This window comes from Caretta caretta, chromosome 7, assembly GCF_965140235.1.
Source record: "Caretta caretta isolate rCarCar2 chromosome 7, rCarCar1.hap1, whole genome shotgun sequence".
NCBI lineage: Eukaryota > Metazoa > Chordata > Testudines > Cheloniidae > Caretta > Caretta caretta.
The window spans coordinates 19,453,883-19,467,244 of NC_134212.1; the positions used below are offsets into that span (position 1 = coordinate 19,453,883).

The 13,362-nt window shown below is 44.5% G+C and overlaps 1 protein-coding gene across 6 annotated transcripts in view; it reads right to left on the reverse strand.

Moving 5' to 3' along the window:
- The window catches only part of TMCC1 (transmembrane and coiled-coil domain family 1), a 207,871-nt gene that overhangs the window by 118,818 nt on the left and 75,691 nt on the right, over positions 1–13,362 (reverse strand). The window contains exon 1 of one of the 6 annotated variants that reach the window (XM_075130292.1): positions 1,452–1,758. The exons of the other annotated variants lie outside the window; for them this stretch is intronic. Coding sequence (XP_074986393.1) covers positions 1,452–1,490 — 39 coding nt within the window. The 5' untranslated portion in view covers positions 1,491–1,758. Of the gene's footprint in view, positions 1–1,451; positions 1,759–13,362 lie in introns of those variants that run through there. 6 annotated transcript variants of the gene reach the window in all.

Sequence of the window (13,362 nt, forward strand, 5' to 3'; positions counted from 1 at the left end):
GCAAAGGAACACTGCATGAACCATTTTGTAAACAGGTGTGATACAATTCAGACTAATTCAGTTTAACACACTATTAAGCCACCCAGCATGAAAAGGGCCAGATGTGTTTAACACCCCTATAAACAGTTTTCCTAGGCTAGAAGCTGAACTCTGTTTAAATAATATGATCCCATTCACCCTGTTTGGCTCAGTTAGCCAGAATGGCTTTTAAAACAGAGATCAAACTGGCAAAAACAGTCTAAGCACAACTAAAATGCGAGGCTCATTATTAACCACACAGTCATTTTTTAGGGCGAAATTAAATTTGTGTATTGCCACTGAAGATTTGCTTTGTTTGAAGGCACAGTTCGTAGTACGAAACAATGTGAACAATTAAAGGGAAAAGATGTAGGTTTCTCCTTTTCACGGCCACTTGGAATGCCCATGGTTCGGTATTTTACAGATGCTGATGAACTCCAAGGGACAAAGAATAACAGTTTATTGCAACATCATAGCCTTTCCCAACATACTGTCTGCAGAGAACAAGTTTTGACCTATTTTAACTGCTGATCACAGCATTTTCTAAGTTAAAAACCCTTTATACAGACTTTAGAAAAGAGCTTCAAATGTCAAAAAAATGTTAAATACAAGGTTAACTATGGTAATATCTCTTTTCAGAGAGAAGTCTGCATAACCTATATGATTAGAAAGAAAAGAATGGGGTTGCTATGTCTGGCTTGAAGCACCAGCATACTCACCTGAAGGTCACTGCACACCCTCATTTTATTCATGGGTTGATTTTCCTGAAGCAGGCTTAAGTGTTTTTCAGATTAAACCCATTGGATTTATTCTATGATAAATCTACAAAACATGGATTAAATACTCACTTCTCCAGAATCACTTCTTAAAACAAAGAGGCACACATATATAGTTATTAAGCAGCAAAATCTCTTAACATCTCCTTTGTTCTTAATTAACATAGTCAGAAAGCCCTGCCTAATACTTCAAAGTGAGGAGTACAAGTTTTCAGGTGGATGCCTGGGACACTTTGTGGTCTCTCCTACTGGCTACCCCTACTACTGAAACTCTAACGGACATAAAGCACATGTTTAAGTAACCATCATGTTTTGATTTGATGTATGTCCACATGCTGGCATAACTGTTAATTCAATTCCCTCTTTCCCACAGCCCCCTCTACCCCAAACACATCAGCAATTCAAGTTGAGAGAGGAAGCTGCAGCCTCCCACAAATCTAGAGCTCCAGTTCCAGCCTAAAGGGAACAAAACCTGTGCCTACCAATGGGCAGTCCGCCTTAAAAAACCTTTGTCTGTCTAAGAGAAGAGAACAAAAGGCAGGGCTGCGTCTCCCACACAGACTCACCCACCTCTGTATAAGCAGAGATTTTACTGATCTGTAATCAGAAAAGGAAGCTATAAGTGTCATGCATATCACAATTACAGATACAACCCACCTTTGATAGCTGCCTCCTGAGGCTAAAGCGCTGAACCATGGTCACCCTCTGTCTTCAGACAAAGCAGTCCACAAGAGGGGAAGGGGGGGCGGGGGGAGAAGGGCAAGATTGACAGCTACCTATAATTGTCTGAAGCAACACATCCTCCAGGCTGTCAGAGGGACACGACTAGGTGAATGTTTTGATAGTCCTAAAACTTAAAGCCACTTCATTGTTCTTTAAAACGATCCTGTGAAATCTACAAGCAGGGAAAGTGGGAGGGGCAGAAGCCTGGAGCTGCTCACCCTGTGCCAAGCTTTTTTAGCACTTCCTGTGAGTCAGCTGTGAGGGGTCCAGACAGACAGACGGACCACCCCCTCCTCAGATTCATTAGCGAGCATTGCTGTGGAGCCACCTGAGCCTTTTAGGGACTGACTGGCTGCTCTGGTTATTGCAGGGTGGGGTTTGCAAAGCATCTGCCTGAAGTGCAGATAAGGAGGTTAACCAGCAGCCAAAAAATCCTTCCAGTGATTAAATCCCCCCCCCTGCCCCCCAGGAGCTGTCAGCTTCAAAAAGCAACAGCTTCCTCCTCAAACCCCCCGCCCCACACACAAATTAATCAGCTCACCCCTCTCAGGGAGAAGAAAGGGTTACTGTGGCTAGAGGAAGCGACTCACTCCCACCCTTGGGCTCAGCAGCTGCAAGGCTTTGTCTAACACAACTGGCTAGAGATTTCCTCTTATTCATAGGGAGGGGCAGCCCTTCAGGAATGAATATCAGGTGCAGGGATGCATATCACAGCAGTGACTTCAACTCTGACTCCTTAAACAAACCTAAGACTGACTCCAGAGGTGTTTGCTTTGTTCTGGAGGTTTAGCAACCAGGAGAAAGATTAATACAAAACATGTCAGCGTAAGCACAGTGACAGGAAAGCCAAACGACCACCATCCTGAAGGCAACAAAGGGCTTGAAGTTATAAACTGTGTTACTGCAATTAATCAGTTTAACTCCCTCCTCCCCCCTCAACTCTTTCTTGATTTAATCCCATTGTGAGTTACTCCAGATGATACATAAACCACCTCCATATGAAGGTGGAGGCTAAAAATTCATTTCAATTCAACCTACTAGCTGTAGGAAATAAGCAGCACATGCTACTGATCACAGCACACATGTGTGGCAGCTAGAAACATGGCCACAACCCAATGTGGGCTGATCAGTCCAGGGCTTGGTGTGATGGATGACCAGTAAGGTAGCCAAGCCATCTCAACATTTTCATTCACTGGGTAAAAAGCTTTCCTATGACAGGCACAGAGATTTCCTAAAAGCACCCTCTTATCCCACACCTGGTCTAGCCCAAGAATTACCTACTGTTATGCTACCGTTATAACTGCCTACAAAGCTTTAAGGGGCAGGAACTGTAATTTATTACACGTTCATATAGCACCAAGCACAATAGGGCCCTGATCTAGTTGAGGCCTCTAGGCACTACTGCAATAGAAATAAAGCAATTCAGAGTTAATGTAGACACTCAGGCTGTGTCTACACTGCCACTTTCAGTGCTAAAACTTTAGTCATTCAGGGGGTGTGAAAACACACACCAAATAGGCACTGTCACATTAAAATGGCTCATGGGATAGCATGAGACCTTGTGGCCTTCAAGAATTGAGGTCAGATCTTGTGGCCTTCACGGCCCGAGGGCCTCACCCTTCTGCACCCTCTGTCTCTCTTGTGGGGATGAGGGATGGTGTGCTAGGATTCCGAGAGCTGAGTTTTTGGAGGGTGGACTAAGGAGAGCTACTCTGAATTACAAATAATACTAAGGAGCCCTGTAACCCCTGCACTGGAACCAATTAAATTCCTGATATTGGAGAGTATGGGTGATGGGCAGGTAGCTCCCCTCCCCGTGTTAAAATTTAATAAAAGTTTCAGCCTGCTGCTTAACTCCATGCTACAGCTCACTTCATCAGATGCTGCAGATCTAGCTGACTGCCTGTTTGGGGGGGGGGGGGTCAGGAAGAATTTTTTTTTCTCCCATGGACCAATTGGCAGAAGACCAGTGAATTTTTTGCCTTCCTCTCAGCACCATCTAGCCACAGTGGTTTAAGTAGGAATGTGCTTAGTACCTAACTGAGGTAGGTGGGTTGAGTTGTTTGTTACAGTTCATGGCCAGTTTCCAGTGTGGTTAAAAGGATAATATGAACAGTCCACAGAGGTACAATGCAGGATTTTGGCAGCAGGCGTTGGACTCATGGGATAGCATGAGACCTTGTGGCCTTCACGGCCTGAGGTCCTCACCCTTCTGCACCTTCTGTCTCTCTTGTGGGGATGAGGGATGGTGTGCTAGGATTCCGAGAGCTGAGTTCATGGAGGGTGGACTAAGGAGAGCCTACCCTGAATTATAAATAATATACTAAGGAGCCCTGTAAACCCTGCACTGGAACCAATTAAATTCCTGGTATTGGAGAGTATGGGTGATGGGCAGCTAGCTCCCCTCCCCTGTGTTAAAATTTAATAAAAGTTTCAGCCTGCTGCTTAATTCCATGCATGTCTTGTCTTCATTTCATTGCAATGTCTGCATCAATGCATATTCTGTTGTGTAATGTGACATCATTATTCCGACTTTGCAAAAGGGGGAACTGGGTCACAGAGACGAGGCAACCTACCCACGGTCACACACAAAGTAGTAAGCGTTAGCAGGACAGAACCTAAAGATACATATATGCCAGACTGTAACCAAGTCCCAAATAGGCATTGTCATATTTTAGGCCATGTCTACACTACAAAATTTTGTCAACCTAACTTACATGGGCATACAGCCACTACAGTTATTAAATTGCTCGTCTGTGCACACTTGCCTCCTTGTGTCAGTGCTGTGCACCCTCACCAGGAGCACTTGTATGGACTGTATTGTCAGTGTGGGGCACAGTGGAATGTCTTGTGAAAGCCACTAACAGTCTATGTAAGCAATGCAGTTTCTACACCAACACTGCGTCAACCTAATTACGTTGACCGACTATGCCACTTGGGGAGGTGGTGTTACTAAATTGGTATAGAGAGGCACTTATGTTGGCAGACGCTAAATTTAAATGCAGACACTTCTACAGCTTACGTTAACCTAACCATGTGGTGTAGACCTGGCCTTTGCTTCAGGACTGAGGTAACCCATGCTAGCTAAAAATGCAGTGAGCAGATTTCTAACCAGGATGGAACAAAACAACGTGTTAAAATTTGACCACCACCAGAAATCCAAAACACAGAAAATGGGCAAAATTCACGACACTGGGAGATAAAGTAACATTTCTAAGCATTGAGCTCTCATTTCTAATGGATAGTTCTCTCACTCATGCTGCCTTGTCATGTGAAGGGACACTGGACATTAAAATCTCAGCAGGTGATACAGCCGCCTTCTGTTAAAAGGCAAAACGTCTCTGCTTTATTTTCAGTCTTACTTGCTTTCCACTGCAATTCAGTTCAATGTCTTTTTTGCAGAGATGAAAGAGATAATGCACGCTTTCTTACAGTCTTATTTCGGTGTTGCTTTACAGTTCTTAATGATGAAAAGCTAGCCTAAAAAATGCACTGCTTGCATTCAAAACACTACCTGTGGTGAGATGAGCCACATGTATACTTCTGCCGGGGATGCGAAACAGCATGCCCCTTACTTTCCCCCCAATATTTACAAAGTCATTGGCCAATATTATACACCTACGTTAGTGCTATTTTGACATTTTGATGTGGTGGTTGGATATTTCAATTCAAAATTTTCAAATGTGATTACCAAGATGAAAAAGAAAAGAAATCCTATCTGGATGAATATGAAAAACCTACTCAAAGATTCTTTTTTGATGTTGGAAACAAGCTTCAGTAACATTTTGTCCAAACTATATATTCCAATATTTTCACTATAGAACACACCTGAAAAAATAAGTTCTCAGGTATCAGAGCTCAGACTTAACCTATTTATTTTGTCAGACCTCTGGGCTACTTCCATTTTCTCATACCGCATTTTTGAACTCCCAGATTGATGTCTCTTCACTGTACATATGTTGTACAACTAAGTTCACCCAAGATTATGAAGTTTGCTTGAGGTGGATGTACTACTGAGCAGATTAAAACAAGCACTCATGATTGCCTTTCAACATCCTTACCCACAAAACACACCTTCTGCACCACCATCATGGGGGCCATCTGAATGCTGTTTGAGTTTACCTGCGGTTAGCAAGTAGTTACAAAGTACAATATGTCTTTCCTTTCTGAATATATTGGTATTTCACATATCTGAAGTCCAATGATACACAGATGGTGTCTAACTTCCACCCATATGGAAATTACCTTAGCATGAAAGATTTTGGATCATCTTTTACCCTGAAAATGGAGAGAAAAACAATGAGTCACTTACTGCTTCACAATTTCAGCAAGAAATTTGGAACAATTAAACTAGAAATCCAAGCTATGTGGTGAAGATATACTGGATGCTTCGGAATAGCCAGCTGAAGCTCCTCCCAACTGCTGGAGTCAGGAGCACGTTCAGTAGAATCCAGATGCTTTGTATAGAGGTTATGATATCACTAAATGCCCAGTGTCTCCACCTACTGCTGCGTCCATCACCTGCGGTTTAGGCTAGCACAAGGATAGAGAAAATTGCCTATAAGCTCAGGGTCCCTGCTGGGAACTTCAGGATCAGATACAACTTTATACGATGGTTAGTCTCTAAGGTGCCACAAGTACTCCTTAACTTTATATGAATACACCACTTTCTTCAAAGCACTGTCTATGGATGATGGCATTACAGTCCATATCTCTCAACTTGCCAAAACTGAAATGAGGGACACCATCTGTAACAAAAAGACCCAAAATGAGGGGCACATTCATACAGGACATTTTAAATACTACAAGAATTCTTCCTTTAGCATAAGGCCTTGTCTACACAGGAAAGTTCTCAGTATAACTTAAGGTGGGACTTTAAGCCAATAAAGCTAGAGCATTATAGCCTCCCTGCCCCCTCCCACCACCACACACACTCCATGTAGATACTCTTATTGCAGTGTAAGAGTGCCTTACTTCAAATCTTCAAATTAGCTTATGTCACTTGGGAAGGGGTTTACATTAAATTGAGAGAAAAAAACCCATTTCAATAAGAATAAGAGTGGCCACGTATGGAACTGTAGAGATATAACTATGCCATGTAAACAAGGCCTAAGTAACTCCTAACACTACCATTTCAAGATTATTTATTTCTGATGTAAACAACTGTTAACAATAAAATTGATTGGATGCCAAATGTGTGGAACAGATAACTTTGGAACTAAAATAAATGACCTCATCTCTCAAAATGAGGGACACTTGAGAGGTATGCTATATTCCCATACATGCGTACATAAAGTCACATGCAAGAATTTAGATGGGTTTAAGGCTAGAGTGCCAGTCTCTTAAAGCCTCAAACAACAGTGTGGATCAAGTCTAAAAGGCACTTGGATGCGCTAGGAAAGAGTGATGGAAAGGTCATTACATTCCTCTCTCTAGAGTGCTCAAAGGGAAAACTGAGGAAAGTGATTAAATACAGGTGTTTATGTAACTATAATCCAGGATTAACATTTAAAAATTCATGCTATGCATATTTCAGCATCTAAATTTCAGCTGCAACATTCCAGTTCAAACCACTGTTCAATGGCATCCTGCCTCTAGCAGTGGCAAGTCCATGATGTTTCAGAAGGCAGGAAACAATCTCCATTTCCCCGCCCTCCCCATATAGCACATACAGAAGGTATTCCTTCCAAATCACTCTTCAAAATGCTCTCTCTTCTACAGCAAAAGAAAGTAGCATGCAACCCAATTACTACCACATTTAGGATGCATCCGATGAAGTGAGCTGTAGCTCACGAAAGCTCATACTCAAATAAATTGGTTAATCTCTAAAGTGACACAAGTACTCCTTTTCTTTTTACCACATTTAGTAATTGTCATGCAAAGGGTACATAGTGATGGAATACCTGTAAATGACAGAACTGAAATCCTAGAAAATCCTCAGATTCTTGGGGCACATACCAGACATTCACTGGATTCCATATATAATAGGTGCACCATTTTGCCTTTTGCAGTGGGTTCAGATCTTTTTGATCTGCAGTTTGATTGCATTCCAAAGCCCTCGTATGTTCCATTAAATTCTTATTGCAGGAAATAGCTATATTTTAGCTACTCTCTACTTGGAAAATTGCCACAAAGTTATTGCTGTGAAGACCAGAAGGCTTTTCAGCATTCCTGATGCAGTATCATCTCTTGGGTTGAAAGCATAGGTGCCGACTCCGTTGGTGCTCCAGGGCTGGAGCACCCATAGGGGAAAACTGGTGGGTGCTCTGCACGCACCGGCAGCTCCCCACCCTAGCTCACCTCCGCTCCACCTCCTCCCTTGAGTGCTCCGGGCTCTGCTTCTCCCCCTAGCCCACAGCGCTTGCGCTGCGAAACAGCTGTTTCACGGCGCACACACTGGGAGAGAGCGGGAGGAAGGGGAACGCAGCACGCTTGAGGAAGAGGCGGGACCGGGGCGGGGATTTGGGGAAGGGGTCTAAGAGGGGCAGGGAGGGAGCGGGGCCGGGGCGCGAGCACCCACTGGAGCTGGGGAAAGATGGTGCCTATGGTTGAAAGTAACTTCTCTGATGAACTTTCTCCATAGTATATTGAGCTCTGATTTGTGCTGGAAATATATCTGGTAGCTCCCAAGTGAAACGTGGAAACAGATTACCAATAACAAAGCTTGAGAAGGAAGTGTGGTTAGATATACTCACATTAGCCAATTTAACAGTGTAGTAGCAGCACATCCATTAGGGTCACTGCGCCCTTTTAACTCTTGTATCTATATTTTCCTGTGTTCAGCCCTATCTCAACAGAAGAAGGAACAGTATTGGGTAACTGCTCTACTTTTTTCCCCCAATCCTTTTTGGCCAGGAGATTGAGACAGTTTTCCTTAAGTGGACCTTTTTTGTCAAGGTTGAGATTTCTTGGTCAATGCATAATACAAGAAGTGTTAAAACTACAGTAATAGGATCTTTAGAAGCATCTGGCCTACTCAGATTTATAGGTTAGAGGCCATTAACGATCAAGTGTAGGCAGCATGTACTAATGGGCTGGAAATCAAGAACCCAAATTCTTTGCTCTACCACAGACTTGCTGTGTGACCTTGAGCAACTCACTTTAACTACTCTGTACCTCAGTTTTCGTCACTATAAAATGAAATTATTTCCTGGCCTCAGAGAGGTGCTGGGAAGTAAGTTAATATGTGCATAGTGTCCTCAAGTTTTGAAGCATCAAGTAAGTATCACCATAACTATGGATGGAATCTAATGAAACTTTCAGTGGGACAAGAGCTGGCTGGGTGTTTCTTCTGACAGCAGCTCCCTTCCTTACGACACTGTTGTACTAGAAGGTGTTGGTGGCTGCCAGCAGGCATCTCTGATTTATAGGCAATCACAACCTCATAGATGGATAGATTCCCAGGCAAGAAGGGACCACTGTGATCGCCTCCCATATATCACAGCCATAGAACTTCCCAGAAACAATTCCTGTTTAACTAGAGCACATTTTAGAAACCCGTCTAATCTTGATTTAAAAATCGCCAGTGATGAAGAACCCAATATAACCCTTGGTAAGTTGTTCCAATAATTAACCACCCTTCCTGTTAAAAATTTATGCTTTATTTCCAGTCTGAACATGCCTAGCTTCAACTTCCAACCACCGGATCTTGTTATGCCTTTAACTGCTAGACTGAAGACCCCATTATCAAATATTTGTTCCCAATGTACCTACTTACAGACCTACAAGTGACTGATCAAGTGACCCCTTAGCCTTCTCTTTGTTAAGCTAAATGGATTGAGTTTCTTGAGTCTATCACTATAGCTCCTTAAAGCTGATGGTCTCTCTCACTTGCAGAAGTTGGTCCAGTAAAAGATAATACCTCACCCACCTTCTCTCTCAAATATCCTGGACCCACATGGCTACACCAGCACTGCATGCTTGCCACCTTTAATTCAAACTAAAGGGAAGAATAATCTCCATTATGAATAAATGTTGAAACAACAGAAGCCATGGTCCTAGGCTCTGGAATGCATGAGGAAGGCCTGAGCAAAAACTAACTCAGAGATAAAGAGTGGTTTTCCTGGGGTCTGATTGCAAATGCAGGGGCTGGGCACTGATTGGTTCTGTGTGTGTTTGTGGGTCAGAACAAGGAGAAAGCCAGCAGAAAGCCAAGAAAAAAGCAGAAAGCCAGAGAATCACTGGTGAACATGACTCTGGGAGGAAACTAAGTTTCTTTTGAGCACAAGACTGGCTGGAAAGCAGGCTTAGATTTCTCTGAGCAAGGAAACTGCCTGTCTGTTCCTGCTGTGTTCAGACCAGGGCCAGATTAACCTTTTGTGGGCCCGGCACCAAACATATTTCTGGGCCCCCATGCAATAGAGCATGGTGCAGGGAGGTCAGTCCCCAGACCGAGGGGCTGGCTGGAGCACCTCAGATGGTGGCCCCGCTCCACCCAGTGTGAGGGCACCATTTACAAACTGGCAGTCGCCAGACGCACACTGGCCTGCCCAGCCCTGTGCTGCCAGCATGGCCCTTCCCCTTGGGGGCAGGCCCACACCACCCCACACAGCCCCTCCGCCCAACACCCTGCAGGCCTGCCACCACTACTGCATAGCTCCCTGCACACCACCACACCCCTGCAGAGCGCCCTCCTGCCCAGGAGCCCTCCACAACTGCCCCTCTCCCTAGCACCCCAACTCACACAGATCTCCCACCTCCACAGCTCCACTACCACAACTACACAGCGCCCCACAGACCTCCCCCACTGCCCAGCACCCCCTCACAGTACAGACCCCTCCAGAGACCCACTCCCCCTGCCCTACCCCTGGCCCTGTTGCGGAATCACTCTGGCCTCAGGAGCTAGGCTCCCTCAGGACTCCTTTTCAAGCTCTGTCCTGGCCTTGGGCCATCCTGACTTTGACAAAAATGGACATTTGTCCTGTTTGCTCTTGCCAACTGATCAGTCATAGAATCACAGAATATCAGGGTTGGAATAGACCTCAGGAGATCTAGTCCAATCCCCTGCTCAAAGCAGGACCAACACCAACTAAATCATCCCAACCAGGGCTTTGCCAAGCCAGGCCTTAAAAACCTCAAAGGATGGAGATTCCACCACCTCCCTAGGTAACCCATTCCAGTGCTTCACCACCCTCCTAGTGAAATAGTGTTTCCGAATACCCAACCTAGACCTCCCCCACTGCAACTTGAGGCCATTGATCCTTGTTCTGTCTATCTGAGGTGCCGGACAGCGAGGCTCAGGGTCAGCCCCAGTCCCAGGTGACACAGTGCTCAGGGTTGGGGGTCAGCTCCAGCCCCAGGCAGCAGCGTGTGCAGCTGGGGCAGGGCAGCAAGCCCCAGCCCCGGTGAGTGGCATGTGGGCTTGGTGGGGTGGGGGAGGGTGTCAGCCCCAGCCCCCAGCGGTGTGGAGCTGGGGGCGGGGAGGAAAAGGAGCAGCAACCCCAGCTGGGCAACACAGGGCTCCGGCTTTTAGCCCCAGGTGGTGGTGTCTCTGGCGAGCCCCGCGGGGGGCAGCTTTTGTGAGTCCCTTGCTGAGAAGTTAGGTCACCCTATGTGGAGGGGCCCAGTCAACTGCCAAGCCCCCCTCTGTATCCATCACCCCTGCCCCAGCACTGTCCCGGCTTCTCCATCTGTCCCAGGCAGCTCGGCTCCAGGGTCAGAGGCAGGTGGGGGCCCCACAGATGGTGGGCAGCAGTAACCACCTGGAGCCAGAGCTGCACTGGGGTCTGACGCAGGGGTGGAGAGGAGCCCTTTGCTGGCCTGCAAGCCAACTGGAGCAATAAGTGGGCGGGGGAGGGACCAGGAGGCAGAGAGGAGCCAGCGGGCTGGTGGGGCCTCAGGACACAGCACATGGTGCCACTGTAAACCTGATACTGGTTCAGAGAAACAGAACTTTGCATACATTCTTTGTAAATAAATTGGACTGCATCAAAGAAATACCCGACAATCAATTCCTCCTCCTAATGGAAACAACCTGGCAAGGCCCTGAATATTGGCTAACTGCTCAAGTCAAGGGGCAACAATACAGTCCTAAACAACCTGTTAACACCCCAAAAAGAAAAGGAGGCACCACAGAGACTAAAATTTATTTGAGCATAAGCTTTTGTGAGCTACAGCTCACTTCATCGGATGCATTCCCCTAGTACCTCTGCTCTAGATATGTAACTATGTTTCATAACACAAAGTAAATCCTTTTCTAGTAGGACATGGTCTTTTGTTACAAGAGTCTAGAACACATCTGTGAAGAAACATTCCCTCTCTCCCCCCCCCCCAACATATTTTACAAATGGAATCAAAATTTTAAAAATATTTATGTTGGTGAGTGCAAAAACATTCTAATGCATGTCAAATCATAACTTTCACATTTTGTACATACAAACGCCTACATCATACCTTCTACAGAACGAAGAAAGGAAAGTTAGGATAATCAGTGCTCAAACACTGGCTTCATTCTCATTGAAATGGAAGTGGGCAATATACCTTTTGATTTATCAGCATTATATGGGAAGAAGTTTTAGTTATTTTACTTGTGTCTCTGCCAGCTATGTATTTTGCTTAACTAAAAGTGTCTTCAATTTCTCAAAGTATGAAAAAATTCCCATGTAAGAACATAGATGTACTTCAACAAACTTACCAACAGGTTTAAAAATACATTTTCTTTGTGGCTCAACACATCAAGAGCTCTCTTCTGGGAGAAATGAAGCTTCATCTTCCTTTTTCCAAACTCCTAGATTTTGTTAAACTCAATTGTACATTTTAGCATGAAACCAAGACTTTCAATTGCAGCACTTTACTCCAGAGCCCCAAATTTTCTGGGTTACTTGTGATTTGTCATTGGTTACACTTGTAAATGGCAAGTCATCCCCTTGTTACAGCTAAAAGCAGTAGAGAGACCTGCGCTGGCTAGAAGTTACTTTTTCTATATCGTTTCATACAGATCAAGATTCATTACTCCAGTGTTCGGAATTCTTGATGGTAGAACACAAAACCCATCACTAGTAATAATAATAATAATGTACTTCTCATTACTTGCTCTTGTCACCCTAAAACAAAGTTTACTAGCTAACCATGACAGGTTAAATAACAGAACCCCAACTTCTCTGCACCCAGGAAGTTGGACATGCCATAAACATATGGGACTCCCCCAGACTCCATGGAGGCAAATCATAAGGTGACAGAAGGAAACGGGAAAAACCAGCTAACCAAGGAGCTGAAACCCTTTGATGGAGTTAACGTCTCTGTCAAAGAGAACTAATGTTATTTCACCATGCACATGGCACCCAGATTTGGTAACAGTAGTAGATGAATTAGAAGAGGGGCAGGAAAAGAAAATAGACTCACCAGGAGGGAATAGGCCAAAAAACCCCACTTTACATTCCATCAGTGCTCCAGCACCAGACATAGATCTTAGATAGGTGGAAAAAGCTTTCAAAGCAATGCTATATTTAGCAAAAGCTAGGCAATTAAGGTTTACACAAGAGGGTATGCTCTCTCTCTCTTCCCCTCCCTCTAGTTTATACAGGTCTAAAACCCTTGCAGCAGAATTTAGGGCCTTATTAAGAGCTCTTCCAACAAAGCCAGCCAAATGGAAAGAAACAGCAAGACTGTGCTATGTAATCAAGCCTGGCAGAAACAAAGACAGAAATCCTGATTGCAGCACAGCCTTCAGTTAATAGGAGACACCATTTGGTATTACTTGTTTAGGATTATCACATCATAAATCTTTTAGCAGACTACAGGTCTCACAAGCCACACAGCAAGATTTTTTTCATGGCTTAAATCAATGATCAAATTCTAAAAACTATAGGACTACAGAAGAAATTGGTGTGAGCTAATTAAATACTTT